At 48.1% G+C, this 18,778-nt stretch overlaps 1 protein-coding gene across 2 annotated transcripts in view; it reads right to left on the minus strand.

Moving 5' to 3' along the window:
- The window catches only part of LOC121445219 (tetratricopeptide repeat protein 39C), a 93,934-nt gene that overhangs the window by 13,059 nt on the left and 62,097 nt on the right, over nt 1-18,778 (minus strand). For both annotated transcript variants that reach the window (XM_041647244.1, XM_041647243.1), the window contains exons 7-8: nt 2,719-2,812; nt 864-971 (exon numbers count right to left, since the gene is read on the minus strand). In XM_041647244.1, coding sequence (XP_041503178.1) covers nt 864-971; nt 2,719-2,812 — 202 coding nt within the window. The remainder of the gene's footprint in view (nt 1-863; nt 972-2,718; nt 2,813-18,778) is intronic.

Raw genomic sequence — 18,778 nt, forward strand, 5'->3', positions numbered from 1 at the left:
TCTGAAGACCAGACAGGCCCAGACGGGAGTGTGGAATAACTGGGAACAGCCCTGGATGTCTTGGCATCCAGCTAGGCCTCTTGGCACTTCTGCCCCATTTATTTGGTTATAGGATTTGCCTGTAGGTGGAGACAGGCATTTGTCAACTCAGGAGTTAATGCAGCTGTGAAGGCTGAGGTCCTGGCTAAGGGAACCACCCCTCAGAAGGTGGGACCACCCCTCAGAAGATGGGGCTACCCCTTAGGAAGTATGCTCACCTTAATATACTTTTCTTTCCCAGAATCCTCACCCAGAAGGAAGGGCTTAGCAGGACCTCCTAATCAGAAGGTCCCTTCCTCCGCTTGTGTCCTTTCCCTCAGGATGCTGGAGAGACTGTAGGTGAGCTTTTACACTTGGGCACTTTGGGCACCCACACCCTCCTCAGCTCCCTGAAGTTGCCTGTCACTGGGTGTGACCTCTTTGTCAACTTCTCTCAAGCAGCATGGCTTTTCCCTTCCTCCTCCACCCTCTGTCTGGGCAGCCAGCAGAGTTCCAGCTTGCCCACCCTGGGGGCTTTTTAACTCGAATAAATTATCTCAAAGCTAGTTTGACTCATTCTTATCTTTTCACTAACGACACTAAGAACTCCAGCAAGGGACCCATACTTTCCTGGCATCATATGGTGGTTCCACCAGGTCTCCCCCAAATTTTCTGTAACATTTTGTTCTTACCTTTTAATTCTTTAATCAGATAAGGGAAAAGAAGAGCCCACCCCTGCATAGGCCTGTACTTCCTCCTCCATCCCCCCCCCCCAGGATGGGGAGTGGTCTGGCCACTCCCCCCCAGGATGGGGAGTGGTCTGGCCCCAGACAACAGCTACTCACCTGCAGTCAAATATGCATAATAGCACTGCGACCATCTGGATTCATTTTTCAGCCTCTCAAAGGAGTCAAATGCATCCTTGAAGTTGAGCCCAATCATGCTGCACCAGCCTGCAAAGGGAGCAGAGTTGGCATGCTACCCCGAGTCACGGAGCATGGCGCACCACTAGTTGGCATGCTACCCCGAGTCACGGAGCATGGCGCACCACTAGTTGGCATGCTACCCCGAGTCACGGAGCATGGCGCACCACTAGTTGGCATGCTACCCCGAGTCACGGAGCATGGCGCACCACTAGTTGGCATGCTACCCCGAGTCACGGAGCATGGCGCACCACTAGTTGGCATGCTACCCCGAGTCACGGAGCATGGCGCACCACTAGTTGGCATGCTACCCCGAGTCACGGAGCATGGCGCACCACTTGAAGGTAAAGACACAGTGCAATGACCCAAGGCCCCAAGTTCAGAGCACCACTCTACGCTAAGGAGTAAGAACAGCACAGCATCCTGAAGTAGGGAACTCCACGGCTCACAGCTAAGCTAGGAATCTCTAACTGCATTGACCAAAACCCTTCTCTGAGAGTGTTTTAGGTCCCAATCACAGTCCACCACTGAAGGCAGCCAGGGCAGGAACTTCTGGCAGGGACCGGAGCAGAAGCCTTGCAGGCACTTTACCTGCTTGTTTCTCATGGTTTGCCCAGTAGGTCTTACCCCACCTAGACCACCTGCTTTGGGGTGGCACTGCCCAGAGTGGGCTGGGTCCTCCCATACCAATCATTTCCCACAAGTCAATCTGATGGAGGCATCTTCTCAGCTGATGTTCCTTCCTCCCAGGTCCCCCTAGCTTATGTCAAGTTACATGCACGCGTACACACACACACACACACACACACACACACACACACGCCTGAGTAGAGCACCATTGACAATAAGTGCTCAAGGGCCTTCATTAACTTATCTAAGGTCTCATGGACAAATGGCTAAGAGAGCTGGGACCTTGAATGTTTTAACTATTTTTATTTATTTTACATACCAACCATAGTTCCCCATTCTTCCCTTTCTCTCCCTTCCCTCCACTTCCCATTCACTCTTCAGAGAGGGTAAGGCCTCCCCCAGGGAGTCAACAAAGCCTGGTATGTCAAGTTGAGGCAGGACCAAGCCCCGCCCCCCATCAAGGCTGAGCATGGCATCCCACCACAGGGAATAGGCTCCAGAAAGCCAGGTCAGGCACCAGGGATCGATCCTACTACAGCAGGGCACTGTGGTCCACCCAGCCCACACTGTCCACTTTCCCAGGTTTAACTGTAGTGTGTGTGCATGGGGACAGCACATCAGGTGGTGTCCAAGATGAGAGAACTCCGCAGGGAGCATGGGTGCTGGGGCACAGGGCGGCAGACTTCATACAGACAACACGATGAATTTCAGTTACCCATCTCATACAGACAAATTGGATTCTAGTTACTGATTTCATACAGACAAACTGGATTCTAGTTACTGATTTCATACAGACAGACAAACTGGATTCTAGTTACCCATTTCATACAGACAGACAAACTGGATTCTAGTTATCGATTTCATATGGCCAGACAAACTGGATTCTAGTTACCCATTTCATACAGACAGACAAACTGGATTCTACTTACCCATTTCATATGGCCAGACAAACTGGATTCTAGTTACCCATTTCATACAGACAGACAAACTGGATTCTAGTTACCCATTTCATATGGACAGACAAACTGGATTCTAGTTACCCATTTCATACAGACAAACTGGATTCTAGTTACCCATTTCATATGGACAGACAAACTGGATTCTAGTTACCCATTTCATATGGACAGACAAACTGGATTCTAGTTACCGATTTCATATAGACAGACATGCTGAATCTCCCTCTGATCTATGGCGAGTTCCAAAGCAGTGTGGAAGGAAGTCAAGGCACTGTTGATTTGACACTAAGGAGAAAAGAAAGGCATGGTGATTGGTTATGACCTGACATCATCATAAATCAAACTCAGCTTCTTCCTGAGTTGTGATTTTTTTTTTAAAGGTGTGGTTTTATTTTTTAAGATGTATTTATTATGTATACAGTGTTCTGGCATGTATTCCCACACACCAGAAGAAGGCACCAGATCTCATTATAGATGGTTGGGAGCCACCATGTGGTTGCTGGGAATTGAACTCAGGACTTCTGGAAAAGCAGCCAGTGCTCTTAACCTCTAAGCCACCTCTCCAGTCCCCTGTGTTGTGATTTTAAACAGAGCGAGCACAGTACAGGGGAAAGGGTTGTGAAGAAAATACACCAATTTGCCTAACTGGGGTGAAATTAACCTCAGCAGAGAAAACTCCCTTTCAAAACTTTTTTCACTTATTTTCTGTGTGTGCACATACATAGCACAGCTAGTGCATACATGAGCTCACCTTTCACCATGAGGGGCCTGGGGATTGAACTCATGTCCCTGGGCTTGGCAGCAAGTTCCCTTATCCTCAAGTCGTCCCCTTTTGCTTTTCTTTTCTTTTTGTTTTCTGGAGCAGGGTCCCACTCTGTGGCCCACACTGGCTTCAATCCCATGATCCTCTCTCCTCCGTGTCCCTTCCCAAGCCCTTGAGAGTACAGGTGCGCACCACACAGCAGCTTAGGAGGTGACTTTGGCTCAGCTCCCCTCCAGTTCTTCCCCCCACACACAGCAGGCTTAGGAGGTGACTTTGGCTCAACTCCCCTCCAGCCCCTCCCCCCACACCATTTTCTCTCCATGTGTATATGTAGATTTTGTTGTATAATTGTTTACCAATCTAGTTCTTTGTAACCAGATGTATTCAAAGGCAAAAGGAGCATATTCTGTCCTCTAGGTCCAGAAGGGATCCCCATCCGCCTGGAGTGAACGCTCAAGGCCACTGCCATTATCTGGTTCCTTTGCTCCACAGGACAGGGGATGGTTTGCTTCTAAACTGAAGCTGGTATCCATTTGCTTCTGGTCGTTTGGTTTCCTCTCCGAACACTCAGAGGCTCTTGGAGGCTCCAGATTCCATGTGCACTGTGCATCTATCTACCCACTGCTGCCAGAGCCCAACAGCCTCCAGATATTAGCTTTAGTTGTTTCTGGTTATATACTTTATACACGATCGCTCTCCCCTCTCCCACTCTGCTGCCTCTCTTTCTGGGGTCTCAGTGGCAGGCCACTGCAGTCTGAAAACAGGATAGAATACAGGAAGATGCTTGGCGAGTATGCGGCCACGTTCCTGTAACTTTTACTACAGTGTCTGGTTGTATCTGTTCTTGGCGAGTACGCAACCACGTTCCTGTAACTTTTATTACACTGGATAGTTGTACCTGCTCTGTTTTACCACTGCTGCTCTTTGCCTAATTTATACATTAGATTGCGCCTGAGTAAACGTGCAAAGGAAAAGCCTATATCTAGCGTTCAGTTTTCTCTCTGGCCTCATTCCTCACTGAAGGTCTTGGAAACCATGGTCCAGGTATGGAAGGAGCCACGGGTAGGGAAGGAGCCACGGGTAGGGAAGGAGCCACGGGTAGGGAAGGAGCCACGGGTACAGAAGGAGCCACGGGTACGGAAGGAGCCACGGGTAGGGAAGGAGCCACGGGTACGGAAGGAACCACGGGTACGGAAGGAGCCACTGTATATCTGATTTTTCTTTCCACTAAAAGTTTTTCCTCAAGAACGCTGAAAAAACATCATCAGAATCAGAAAAGATCCAGCTCCTTAAATAGGTATTGAGATGTGTCCAGGAATCTAACACTAAAGGCCCTGCACCCAGTGAGACCACACAGCCTGCTCTGAGGGTGGTGGCCCTGCACTGGTAGGCCTGCAACTTCCTCCCCAGCCCTCCTCCTGGCTCCCAACAAGCTCCCTTAGGAAGGGTCCCGGGAAGAGGATCTGCAGGCCTCAGGGTCACTGAGACCAGGATGAGCCAGAGTGGTGACTTCAGATCAACTTGTGACTCCAGAACTCTGCGGCTGATGCTAACTGTGGCCTGACAAAGCTGGGACCTGACGGATAACTGCCCTTGTGTGACACACGTTCTGTTGTCAGAAAGACTGAAACTACAACCTTCACACCGTCAATAAACACTGGCAAGGAGGCCACAAAGAGACTTTTCACCTGGTCATTCCTGCGCTTGACTGACACACCTGGCACTGGAGAGGACCTCACAGGAACGACAAAATTCCCATGGGGAAACGAGACAGTTAAACTTAGACACAGACACCAAATGATACAAACAACCTTCCACGAAGGTGTGTACAGGAGAGTGTGCCAGGGAGTTCAGGACCCAAGACACTTGTTATGACTGTCTCCAACTGTCCCCTCAGACAGCCCCCCAGTTCGTTCCAGGCACCCTCTCCTTACTCCCTGCGCAGAAACCACTACACTGGTCACTTCTGCTTCCAGCATCTCTGGTCCCCAAGCTAAGGGCACTTGGCACTCACACACAGGATGTTCACTTCTGAGTGGGCCATAGTGACCAAGCTGTCTCCAGCTGTGTTTTCACAACAGTACAGTGCAGGTGCACCAGCCTTCCGAGGAAAGAACGGTGCCCACCAGCGACTGCGGCTGGCTCTTGATAGCACAGTCAAAATAAGACTCTGATGTCAAGAAGGGAAGACAGAAGCCAAGAAATAACACTGTAGCTCTTGGCGCTTCCCAAACCTCTCTGTGACAGACACATTCTCATCTATTTTCAAACAAGGTGAAGAAACTTGGCCACGGAACCGGTATTCAAATTCTGACCTAATTAGCTCAGAGCGAGCTTTCTTGAGAGACTGTGTATGCAGATTAGATTAAAAGAAGGTTCCTGAGATCAGGGACATTATCCTCTGCACCCTTAGGAGGGGAGGTGCTGTGACCACAGGCAGAAATCGGAAGGGTGTGGCCACAAACCCAGGAGTGCCGGTAACTATGGCTGTAGAAGAGTCAAGGAAGAGAAGTTCCTGAAGCCGCAGGGAGTGAGACCCTGCAGATGCCTAGCTTTGTTTAGCCCGGTATGGGAGAACATACAATGTGGAAGATACTTCCATTTGAACACAGGTAAGTGAACATAGCGGTTGAGAGAACTGCACTTCCTAAGGCCCTGAGTTCAGTTCTCAGCAACCACATGGTAGCTCACAACCATCAGTAATAACATCTGGTGCCCTCCTGAAGAAAAGACCTGGTCATCCTCATCAGCTTAGACCATGAAACCCAATATGGACGAGTTCAACAGAACCATCATGTATGGGCTGCCCATGTATGCTTCAGCATTGCCAGGGCATAAATTTCACTTATTCATTCAAATAAACAAAGCACTGCATAGGAGGTGGCTTTCCAGGTCCTTGGGGCATGAGCTGGGCAGCCAAGGATGCAGGAAAAGGGATCCATCCAAAGGTGATCCTCAGTCCGCTGCAGTAGACAATGGCTTTTAGAAAACTTGGTAACACAGGGAGAATTCCTTAGGTGCCCCTCTGGCTACTGCTCTTTACAGCTGTGGATCCAACTGGGCTGAGCGTGCCTGCCCTGATCACCCGTGCACAAGACGCAATTGAAAGAAAGATGCTGCAATCGTCAAGCTGGTGAAGGGATCTGAGACATCTGGACTGCAGGGGTAGGAATAATTTCTATTATTGGTGGCCACATGGTCTGCAACAGTCTAGTACACAGACTTGAGAAACAAAGGTTGTTCATTTCTGTAAAATTTACAAGTGTGAAGAACGTGCCCCTCTCTCTTGTATGAGAAAAAACTTGAAAATACTAAGGGGGGGGGCTCAAAGACAGGATACCAAGAGTCGGCATTACTGCCAATCAACTCTAACTCTATCTGGATCGTTCCTTGAAGGATTTGTTTAAATAACAGAAAGATATCACCCTTCTTCACCAAAATAATTTAAAACAAGAAAATAACATATGGTGGGTTTTATGATGAATTAAAATATCCAGCACAACACAGAGATGAGACTCCCAGCTTAGTTTTAGAACAAATCATAACATATAACTGGGCTGCAGAGGACACAGGAACAGGCTGGTGTGGACGCCTCAGTGTTCTGAGTCTGACCCAAACAGTCTGGTTTATTAAAGATTTCCTTATTTTCGTCTTATTGTACAGCGTTTTGCCTAAATGTGTCTGTGCACCACATGGGTGTGGTGACCCTGGAGGCTAGACATAGTGTCTGATCCTCTGAATCCAGAGTTATACATGGCTGTGAGGTGCCATGTGGGTGCTGGCAACCAAACCCAGGTCCTCTGCAACAGTAAGTATAGGATAAAGAGGAAAGAATGCCTGACCCTGACCTGACCTGAGACCTGGGCCAAGGAAAAACACCCTGACCCTGATTTGACCCAGAGCCAGGGCTTGAAATCCCACCAATCCCTGAGCCTGTCCCTGAGTCAGGCTACAGATCCCACCAATCCCAAGCCACTTTGGAAAAGCTCTCCCATTTCCCCACCCCTAAGAAATCCTATATAATCTCTGTACCCTGTTCGTTTGCTACTGCTTCTCACTCTAGAGGCAGCCACCATCTTGGATCCCTGCTTCCCAATAAATCTCGTGGGTGAGGTTTGCTGTGCCGTGTGACACTGGGTGGAACTGCAGTAATGTGTCACTTTTAATACCCACCAGAGCAGAGCAGTTACATCAAAGAAAAGATGTAACAACTTCACTAGGTAAACTCTGCCCACTGGAGCAGAGCTCTTACACTGTGGGGGACCAAAGAAAAGCTGTAACAACTTCACTGGGGCAGAGTTGTTACACTTGCCCTGGGAAAACCTTCCCAGAGCAGGGGCAGGGCTCTAGCACCTCTGCAGGAGCAGACCGGCTGGGCTTAGTGTGAGATGCCGGTATTCCTTGGCTCCCACCTACCAGGTTACTTTTCTATTCCATTTAGAGTAAGCACTCTTAACCACTAAACCCTCTCTCCAGTAGGACACTAGCTTTTTTTTTTTTTTTGGCAAATTATATACTAACAAATTATGTATTTTTTTTTTATTTTACTGAGGTATAGCCTATGGAACCCTCTGCTTGCCAAACATGAAGACCTGACTTCAACTTCCAGCTATGATGGTGCATATCTGTAATTCTTAGGCAAGAGAATCCTAAATTCAAGGTCATCCTCAGTTCTACAGGGAGTTTTAGGCCAGCCTGGGCTACATGCAATCACATCTTTAAAAAAAAAAAAAAAAACTAGTAACAACAAAACTCCTGAGACATATATTAGAGGAGGCCTTCACTAGCAATACAAAAACAAGCAAGCAAGCAAACAAAAGGGCTGCCAAACCCGTTCTCCAAGGGAGTCATAAACAAAACAAGGGCAAGGCCTCGCCAAGCTAAGTGGAGTATGGCCATTACCAAACTGAAATCAGCGTAACTGGCAGCCATTGCGCTGTGCCTGTGGACCAAGCATGTCTTCCAGGTATTCAAGCCACTGCCTTCTTGGCGGTGTGTTCCTGGCATTTCCTTAGCTGGTCTGTGCAAAACACTCTAGACTTCAACAGCTTGAGCTCACATCTGCCACTGTTATGCTCTCAAGGGGGGTTCATACCATGTTCTTGAAATGCCAGGCAAGGGATCTACCACTGAGCTATTTCTCTGACCTCAAGTTCTCAGAGTTTGCCATGGTTCTCCCTTGGCTCGTCCGTGGAGATGGTCAAGTCTTAAGACAACGTGTTAGTTTGTTCACTGAATAAAAGCATCAGTTAAATGTGGAGATCCAGCAGAGCCCTGGCTCACGCCTCCTTATCCTGACTCTGATGATGATGTTACCAAGCTGCACCAACAGAAATGGCTTGTTGCAGGGTTCTATCAGTGTCATTTTTGCCAAAGGGGAAATATATCTTCAATTTTTAATTTGCTGATACTTTCTTTGGCCTTGAAAAAAATTCAGATTGGGTAGCCTTGCTTTAAAAATGGCTTTATGAATTATTTCCCTAATACAGGAAACACCAGGGAAAGATCTGAGGTTGAATAATGACTAGTTTTTTTTTCAATAAGCCCTAAAGTTTACAATATAGCATTTAAAAATTCAGCTTGGTTTGGTGACCACCTTGAACCCCAGCTCTTGGGAGGTATAGACAGGTGGATCTCTGTGTGTTCAAGGCCAGGCTGTCCTACACAGTGAGTCACAGGCCAGCCGCCATGCCTGGCTCTGACTTTAGTGTAAGTATATGTACGTACTTGTGCCTGTGTATGGTGTGTGCATGTGTGCACATGTGTAGGTGTGTGCAGAAACCAGAAGGCATGGATCTGCCGGTGCAGGAAGCACAGCTATGAGTCATGGACGTGAGTTCTGGGAACCAAATCCAGTCTTCTGAGCAGAGATGTCACCGGCTGGTTCCTGGCCCAGAATCTAGGTTTTAAACATCAAGTGTTTCATATGGGTCATAGAGGCAGGCGTGTTAAGAACAGACTATAAGGCAAGAAAGGTACGGAGGGGTCAGTAGGAAACTGCTGTAGTCACAGAGGAGACAGAGAATAGCCTGTTCCTCAGAAATTCTACATCTGGAAGTCACTACCCAACACAAACGGTTAAGTCATGGAAGAGGCTGGGCAGATACAAAGAGATGTGGCTGCTGCTGTTTGTGCCACAGAGTGGGGACACCTGTGCTGCTAACGCTATCACACAGGGACAGCAGGTTAGGAAATGACAGAGGTCTATGCTACAGGGACGGTCTGGAGTCACCAAGGGCTTGTGACAGGAGACCGAAGCCTACCATAAGCGACGGGTCGTGAGACGTGCGTCTCCGGCCACCAATGACAGACAGCACTGTTGTCTGCAGCGGGTGATGCACAGCAGAGTCTCAGCTGCCTCTTAGGGCTTCTGCATCCTGCCACGCTCTCGAGTAGAGCAGAACGCTGGGAACGGGGATGCTAAAGCACCGTCAGAGGCTGACCAGCAGGTGTAAAATCTGCCTGTGGGTGACCCTGCTTCAGCTGGTGCCAGTCTGTCCCCCCCCCCCCGTGCCCGGACAGATGGGAACACTCCCAGTGTGGCAGTGGGGCCACAGGAAGGCTTTGCTGAGGTCACTGAAACTGGCTCCCATCCTCAGGGCCCAACCTCCCCCAAATCCTGCCCTAGTCTCACCCATCCCCCATAATCACGCCCATCCACTCGTCTCTGACTTTCTGTCTGGCTGAGCCTGCCACATATTCATATTGCTCGTAGACAGGAGCTTTTCCTATTTTTCGTGACATCCCTCAGCCCCTCAGCAGGCCTATGATGTCACAAGCTCTCGGTACCTAAACATGTCTGGAGAATGGCTATAGCAGTCAGTTCTGCAGTCTGTACATGGTGAGATAAACTCCTTGGAACGAAGTCACCAGATCCTCCATTAACAGAAGCTGACTTGAAGTGGGCATCTCTTACGGGATTCTCGTGTTCTCCCAACAATGACTCATGTGATTTGGGGAACGTGTGTGACAGGAACTGCTTCTTCCTGGGACTCACAACTCAGCTGAAGTAGGTAGGAGGGACGCTGAAGAGTGCAGATGAGTCACCAAGGATCCAATGCTTTGGCTCGCCTGAGTGATAACACTGAAGGCTGACAACAGCAGGAGCTGCCCTCTTTATGTAGTCAGCACACGGTTCACAACGTGAGACCAGGCCAGCGAGATGGCTCAGCAGCTAAGGGCACTTGCCTTGAAGCCTGGTGACGTCAGTTTAATCCCACATAATGGTGTAAGGAAAGAACCAAGTCTACAGTGGTATCCTCTGGCCTCCACCGGCATGCTATGGCAGGTGCCCTCTCTCTCTCTCTCACAGACACACACACACACACACACACACACACACACATTTTGTCTCTCAAGCAACAACAGTAATAATACTTTTTTAAAAATCTAGACAAGGCCCCGAAGTGGAAGAGCATTAGATACTGAAGCCAGAGCCTTGTGCATTCTAGCCAGACACCACACCACTAAACCGCACCACCCCAGCCCCCAGTCCCCGTGGAGATGCTCCCAATCCACATTTTCTCCACTACACCAGGATGTTTTCAACATGATGTAGAAAAAGAATTTGTATGGGAGAAAAAAGCAGAACGCTGAAAAGTGTTCATGAAAAAGAAGACATGAAAGAATTAAAAATAACAGAACAATGTCAAGAATTTCCTCAGGAAACAAAGGAATAGTGAATATACTAGTTTATGAACTCAGTCATGGTGCTCAGAAAGACTGAGAGTCAAGTGCAGGTAGAAAAGACAGAACAAGAAGAGAGACGTGCATGAAAGAAACAGACGGAAGCCATAATCAGGAATGTAGCCTCACAGAGGTCCCTACAAGTGAGGCACTCTGGGAGGATGTCCTAGGGTGTCTGGCAAAGGACCTCGCATATTCACAGGTACAATCATTCCCTCATCGTCAAACAAGCCTTGGTTATCAGTAACTCCATCTCCTCGACAGGCTTCCTCCACACCTAAGCAAACCACTGCCTATTCTCTCTCTACACTTTTGTCCGGTCCGAGACTTAATTGCACGGGGCCCATGTCTAGCTCTCTTCTAGCATGTATGGCTGGTGGCAGGTGCGGGCTCGGACTTCCTTCCTTTTAGATGATGGGTTATAGCCACTACATGGATATACCACACACCGTTTGTTCTTCTACCTGCCGACGGACACTGTCTTTGCTTTACTTTTTACTATCGTGAACAATAAACACTGGGAAATCGATATTTTCATTTCTCCTGGGTATATCACTCCAAGAACTGCTGAGTCGGCTAGTGAGTGGATGCTTAGCACTTTGAGGCCATGCTGAAGTGTGCCTCACTTTACCTTCCCATCAGCAAGAACGAGGGCGCTGGTGTCCCCAGTCACGGGAACATTTGCTTTTGGCTGTCACACGTAGCCAGGTGGCTGTGACGTTCCACCTGTCACTGCAATGAGGCGTTTTAAATGACTTTCACCACCAGGTATCTTTTCATAAGCTTATCAGCCCTTGGCATAGTGACATATGACTGGCATCTACTATGGGCCAACAGTGGGCCAACATGGAGGCCACCACTGGCAACCTCTCGGGTGTATTCCAAGGACTGCTGAGTTATGTAGTAACTTCAAACTGGGTAATTTTTCTTTTTATTGCTACACTCAAATACTGTTTCAGGACACTGGTCTTTCTTTAAAAACATGGTTCACAAAGTCCTTTTCCAAGTCGAGACTGTCACTTCAGGTTCTCAGTCACTGTAACACCAGTGTTCACTATGATGTGGCCAAGCCACCTGTTTTTTCTTCCGTCTCTGTATTCTCCAGGTCCTATATAAGCTGCTAGCTAAGAGCTCTCTGATTCTAGGTTCTACGGTCACAGCTCCTACCTGGCTGCGAGGGAATTTCACGGCTGAAACAGCAGTCAAGTGAGATTCTTCCATGTGTGTGCTTCGGTGCTTCGTTGTTCCGGCATCGTTCGCTGAAGACATTGGGGGGGGGGGCTGATTGGTCTTGGTGCCCTTGTTGAGAGTCGAATGACCATAAATGGGGGCTTCTTTATCACTGATCCTTATGCTTATTCTTCTGCCAGTGCCGCACCATCTAGAGTACTCTGCCGTACGCTTTCCAACTTTGCTTTCTTTTTCCGGACTGTTATGGCTATCCTGGGTCCCTTAAGATTAGGTCATCTTGCCCACCTCTGCCAGGGCATTGCTGGTTTGTTTGTACACTAGAGGGGATGGAGCCCAGGGCCTTGCACACAGGCCAGGCAAGTACCCCACCGCTGAGCAACATCCCAGGTACCCAAGCTGCAGCTCTGAAAGTGGCTGCACTAGAAGCTTGACAGGGGTTTGGGCAACTCAAAGAGCACCGCCACCCCGACAGTACCGGATCTTCTACCATGTGCCTGCCCAGTGATGGCTTGTCTGCAACCTTCTACGTACTATCTTTAAACCGCTCCACCCTGCACCACTAGGGGCATAAGAGAAGTGGAAATACAACCACAGGGTCAGGGAGGGGACTTGGGAACTTAGCTGAGTCAATGAAGTGCTTGTCACATAACCAGAAGGGTCTGAGTTCAGTCTCAGCACCTGGGGAAAGCTGGGTATGGTTGCCCAAGCCTAGACTCCAAGTGCAGGGAAGGTAGAGACCAGAGGACCCTGGAGGCTCACTGACCAGCCAGCCTCGTTCAGTCTTTGAGCTTCAGGCTCAGCGAGAGGCCCTGTTTCAAAACATAAGGTGGTAATTGAGGAAAACAGCCAACACCAACCTCTGGCCCCCATATATACGTGTACACATGTGTGCATGCATTCCCTGGTAACACACACACACACACACACACACACACACACACACACACCAGAGGTGGGATATTGCTGTCAAAGAATAACTGTGTACTGTCTGTCTCTATGCATTTGCCTGTTCTGGCGATTCCACATAAAACAATCACAAAATTGCATGGGGTTCCAGCTTACATGTGACTCGGCACTTAGACGGTTATGCAGCAAGATGGCGGTCAAGGGCATGCATGTGGCCGCCTCTCCAGGCCTACAGTGGGTACAGTGAACAGGAAGCTCATCCTCTCGAGCATACTCAGGAGCCCGGAGATGGGAACCAACACTGCAGCTCGTCCAGCCAGGGTGACGAGGGCACATGCAGGGTTCCGTTTACAAACAACAAGGTTGTCACAGTTAGCGTTTCTGTCACTGTGACCAAAGAGCAAGTTGGGGAGGAAAGGGTTTCTTAGGCCCACATGGCAACATTCCTGTTCAACACTGAAGGACGTCAGGACAGGAGCTCAAACAGGGCAGCATCCCAGAGAGGAGCTGATGCAGAGGCCATGGAGGGGCGCTGCTTACTGACTTGCTCAACCTCTTTTCTTATAGAACCCAGGACACCAGCCCAGGGATGGCACCACCCACCATGAGCTGGGCCCTCCATCAATGATCACTAATTGAGAAAATGTCTCACAGCTGGGTCTCAGGGAGGCATTTCTCAGCTGAGGCTCTCCTTTCTCTGACGTCTCTAGCTTGTGTCCAGTTAACACACAAACCAGCCTGTACATGGGTTGCTATTATCTTCTCATGTCAGTGAGTTCACTTTCATCATACCATACAATATGGCTTCATCTAACTGGGATGCAAGGACAGATGCAGCTTCCATCTCCCCCACACCAGATGAAATCAGTAATGGTTCCTGAACTTCTAAGAATAAATGGCAACCCTGTTTTTTTTTTTTTTTTTTTTTTTTTTTTTTTTTTTTTGTGGGTCTTTAAGGTAACTGAGAAGCGTGTGTGGGCTGGAGGGAAAGAAGACAACAATTAATCAGACTTGAGGGAATTCATTTTCTTCCTGCATTGCCTCCGATTCTACAAATAGCAACATTCCATCACACACGAGGCATGTGGTTCACACGCGAGACACAGGCTACCCCTCAACAAGCAGTTCTGATGATGGAGTTCACAGACCACGCAGAGTGTGGTCCCTCTGCCCTGGCCCCTGCTCCCACAACCTCTGCAGGTCTCCTTTCTTCTCTACTTGATGAATGAGTCACCACAGGATCCCTGACACAATCAGGAGGGAGCAGGCTAAACAACAGCACAGGGCTGTCATCTCCAGGACAACCAATATAAATTAAACAAAGTGTGGCGTGAAAGCATTGCAGCCAGCTTTAAAAGTGATAAAGCAGCCCGGGAGGACGGGGGTTATTTGACTTACACTTGCAGATCACAGTCCATCAGTAAGGAGAGTTAGGGCAGAAACCTGAGCAGGAACTTGAAGTTCAACCATGGCTGACTGACAGGCTCACACTTAACTAGCCTTACCATCCAGTCCAGGATCACCTTCTCAGGGACTGTGCCACTCCTGGTGGGCTGGGCCTTCCCACGTCAGTGAACAATCAAGGCTCCCTCCCCACCCCCAGATATGGACACAGGCCAATCCGATCTTGGGAATTCCTCAATGGAGGTTTTCCTTCTAGGCCACATCAAGTTGACAACTGCAGCCAATTAGGACATGCTCCTGGCTGAGGACACCTGCGATAATGGGGCAGTGAAAGGGGCAGAAATTGCAGGGATCACAGGAGATGGTCAGTGTATGAAGAGATCCTTTTATGCAGAGCTTCAGAGACCACATGTGAACAGGGCCCTGACCCTCCAGGAAGGACTGCGACACCAGGTGCCATGAAGTAAAGGTCAGCAATCACAGAAGACAGCATGGAGGGATGGTGCCCGTCGTGTGCCTTGCTCGGCAGGAAGGGCTCTGGCAGGCCATTGCCTCTTACAAGAAACCAACCAACAAGCTGATCCCAACACCGTCCTCACAACTGCACAGGAAGGTTCCAGAAGCAGGGTCACATCTATACGTCTATTTCATCATTTCAAATGTTTGATCATCTGTGTTCATTCATTGTGTATACACACACATACACACACACACACACACACACACACGCAATGTCTGTGAAGGCCAGATGAGGACACAGAATCCCCTGGAGCTGGAGTTACAGAGAGTTGTGAACTCCCTGATGTTCTGGCCATTTCAATTGGCAGCAGACACCATCTCTACTGAAACATGAACTGCCTGACTCAATGCATGATGGTCAGAAGCAGCCTGAACATAGGAGGCTCACTGACAATCCAAACAGACTGACATTCTGTTTACATGTAGGTCATATATGTATGTGACACATACATGTGCAGACACAAAAGATAAAGTCTATGGGGCTGGAGAGATGGCTCAGCATTGGAGGCTTTTCCAAAGGACCCTGCTTCCCAGCTCCCACATGGCTGCTCACACCATCTGGAACTCTGGTTGCAAGGGTTCTGAAGTCCTCTTCTGGCCTTCTGGGGCACTGCATGCATGAGGTGCTCAGATACATGCAGACAACACACAAACACACACACACACACACACACACACACTAAACACGAATATGTCTAAAGAAGGAGACAAAGCTCACTGAAACGTCTCCCATATGACTGTTTGGCCCTAGAAGCTTCCACTGTCCTCATGCTACAGTGAAGGGCCTGTTAGGCACAGTTTAGGGGGTTCTTTTGTGCTCTCATCCTGGGTCTCTTGGTCACAGCACAGAGCTTCATTTAAATGCATTTGCATTTTGTCTCATTCATTTCATTTAGTTCATTCAGTTCTTTACTATCACATCTTTGAAGCAAAGATTTAACTCTGAAGAGATGAAACTCTTTTTAATAGCACATCAAAATCTCAACACAGACTGTATTCACGGGCTCTGCACTGCGGGTCCCCTACCTGCAGATTCAAACTCAGATTTACATATTTTAATTTGTACCTGCCCACACTTTCCCCTTAAACAAAACAGTGAAACAGCCATTTAGTTGGCTTCACACTGCACTGTGTCTCATGGAGAACTGTAGATACGCTAGAGACTGAAATGTATGGAGACTACGCAAACATGTTTTATAGAAAGGATTTGAGCACTCACTGATTTTGCCTCTTCAGGGGATCCTGGAACAGACCTTCCAGGGACACGAGCTTCCCTTCCCAACATGCAAGGACTCCTCTTGACGGCTTAACTAATCTGTGCAGCAGGTCAACCCTGGGCTGGACCAGGACTGTAATGGCATTTCAATTGTATTTTAATAAATAAAGCTTGCCTGAGAGTAAAACAGCCCCACTGGTCAGCCTTATAGACTGGGCAGTGTGACACACACCTTTAATCCCAGTGACCACCCTAGTTTGCCATAGAAACTGAGCGGTGCTTGCCTTTAATCACAGTGGTGCACAACTTTAATCCCAGCCCTAGAAAGGATGATAAAATGGGAGGAAACGGCTATCAAACACAGTCTCATTCTGAGATTCCTGGAGGCAGGGTCGCCACTTCAGACTGAGGTCAGGTAAGAGTCAGTGGCTGGCTGCTTTACTGCTCGGGTCTTTAGGTTGAGCCCCAATTTCTCTCTCTGAGCTTTTATCAATCGTGCTTCACAGAACTTCTACTTTCAACACTAAACACACGACTTTCACAAGTGTGAGCAAGAGTTCCAGGGATGCTTTCAAGGTAAGAGCCCGTGCAATGTTAGCATGACAGCTACTCTTTATAGGGTATCTTCTTAAACTTAAAGAAAGCTACTTATGGCACACGAATAGTTGGGCATTTATTTAGAGATAAGTATGAAAAAGTCACCATAGCACAGACACTATGAAGACAAAGTACGAAAGCACACACAGAACCAAATACATACATGTGTGTAACATACAAAACTGATTGTTAATATCGAACAAGAGAAAAATGTTCAAATCAGTATTGTTTAAAGGGAAAAAAGACTAGATAATCATAAATATAGTTTATTAAAATGTAGACTGTACCTAATACTTTAAAAATAAGCACAGGGCTGGAGCTGGCTCAGGGCTTAAAGCTCTCAGAGGGCACAAGTTCAATGCCAGCCCCGTCAGGCGGCTCAGTACACCTGGAGCGGTGGCCCCAGGAGCTCTCAGGCCCCTAGCTTTCATGGGCACCAGCACTCTTGTGCATGCACACGCACATGCACACATACAACATTAAAAATCTAAAAAACAATCGAGAAAATTCTCATTGTATCTTAATGGTCTTAATACTTACTACTGCGGGTTTAACTGAATGGAAATTAATGGGAAACTTCAAACTGAGTTGTCTTCCAGCTCTAGACACAATAGGTAAAACAGCTGCCCTTGTATCTCAGGGACAGAGCGCAGATGTCCAGGGCATGCTGGGAGTGCTGAGCACAGATGTCCAGGGCATGCTGGGAGTGCTGAGCGCAGATGTCCAGGGCATGCTGGGAGTGCTGAGCACAGATGTCCAGGGCATGCTGGGAGTGCTGAGCGCAGATGTCCAGGGCATGCTGGGAGTGCTGGCCTGCCTGCAGTCTCAGCTTCCTGTCTCACATGTGTACATGTCTGCATATATGTACAAAGGGTATAGTGGAGATAGGACCCACAACCAGATACAAAGTTTATTTCTGTTTCACTTGTACCATAATGATATTCACAGACTAACTGTACTAATAATTAAGACCTTTAAGATTTTTTTATTCATATGGATGCATGTGTGCATGTGTGTGGGTGTCTGAGGAAGCCAGAAGGGGTTGTCACAGCTAGAGCTGGAGTTACAGAGGCTGTAAGTCTGCCCTCCATGCAGGGACTAACTCAGGTCCTCTGCAGAAACAGTGCGATCTCACCGGCCCCCTGAAGATGGTTATATATCATTACAGTGTACCTGGGTTCCAATGTGACCCACCACATGGGGTCAGGCGCAGTGTTCTCTGTTTATAGTCTCATGATGACACTCAGAACTTTCAAGTTTTGCGATGTTTAGATTTTGGATTTTGAAGTTAGGAATGTTCAGCCTGTGCTGTGATAATCCAAGCTACTCAAAGGTGTCAGGCTGGAAACAGCCCACGACAGAGCCCTTGCAGCATGTGGGAGGCCTGAGGTTCAATTCAGAGAAGCACACACACCCACAGGAACTCATCTTGCACATGGCTTTCATCTCAAAAAATTATACTTGAAAATACTTGATTTAAAATTTTCTATTTCCTTTTTCAATCTTATTTTTTCATGCACAAACTGAAGGGAACAGAGGAACTGGAACTCTCTCCCTACAGGTAGGTTCACGTCCCTGATTTAAAGGAAAAGAACACTAGCAAACAGTCCTGAACGCACAGGAGATGGGTCACGTCTTAGTTACTTTTCTATTTCTGTAACAAAACCCCGAGACCAAGCCAACCTACAAAAGTAAATACTTAGCCGAGCTAATGACTTCAGAGGGCTGGAGTCCACGGTGGCGGAGCGAGGGCACGGCAGCAGGGACAGCTGGGAGCACACATCTTGGGCAGAGCGCTAAATGGGAACTGTACCAGTCTCGAAATCTCACAACTTGCCGCCAGTGACATACCTCCTAATTCTTTCCAAACAGTTTTCATAACTGGGACCACATATTAAAACATATGAGCCTATGGGGCCATTCATCCAAACCATCACAAGTCAGAACTGCGTTTTAAGAGCAAGAGAAA

The sequence above is a fragment of the Microtus oregoni genome, unplaced genomic scaffold, assembly GCF_018167655.1.
Source record: "Microtus oregoni isolate MIOR12 unplaced genomic scaffold, Mior012 000166F_ref0000362, whole genome shotgun sequence".
Lineage (NCBI taxonomy): Eukaryota > Metazoa > Chordata > Mammalia > Rodentia > Cricetidae > Microtus > Microtus oregoni.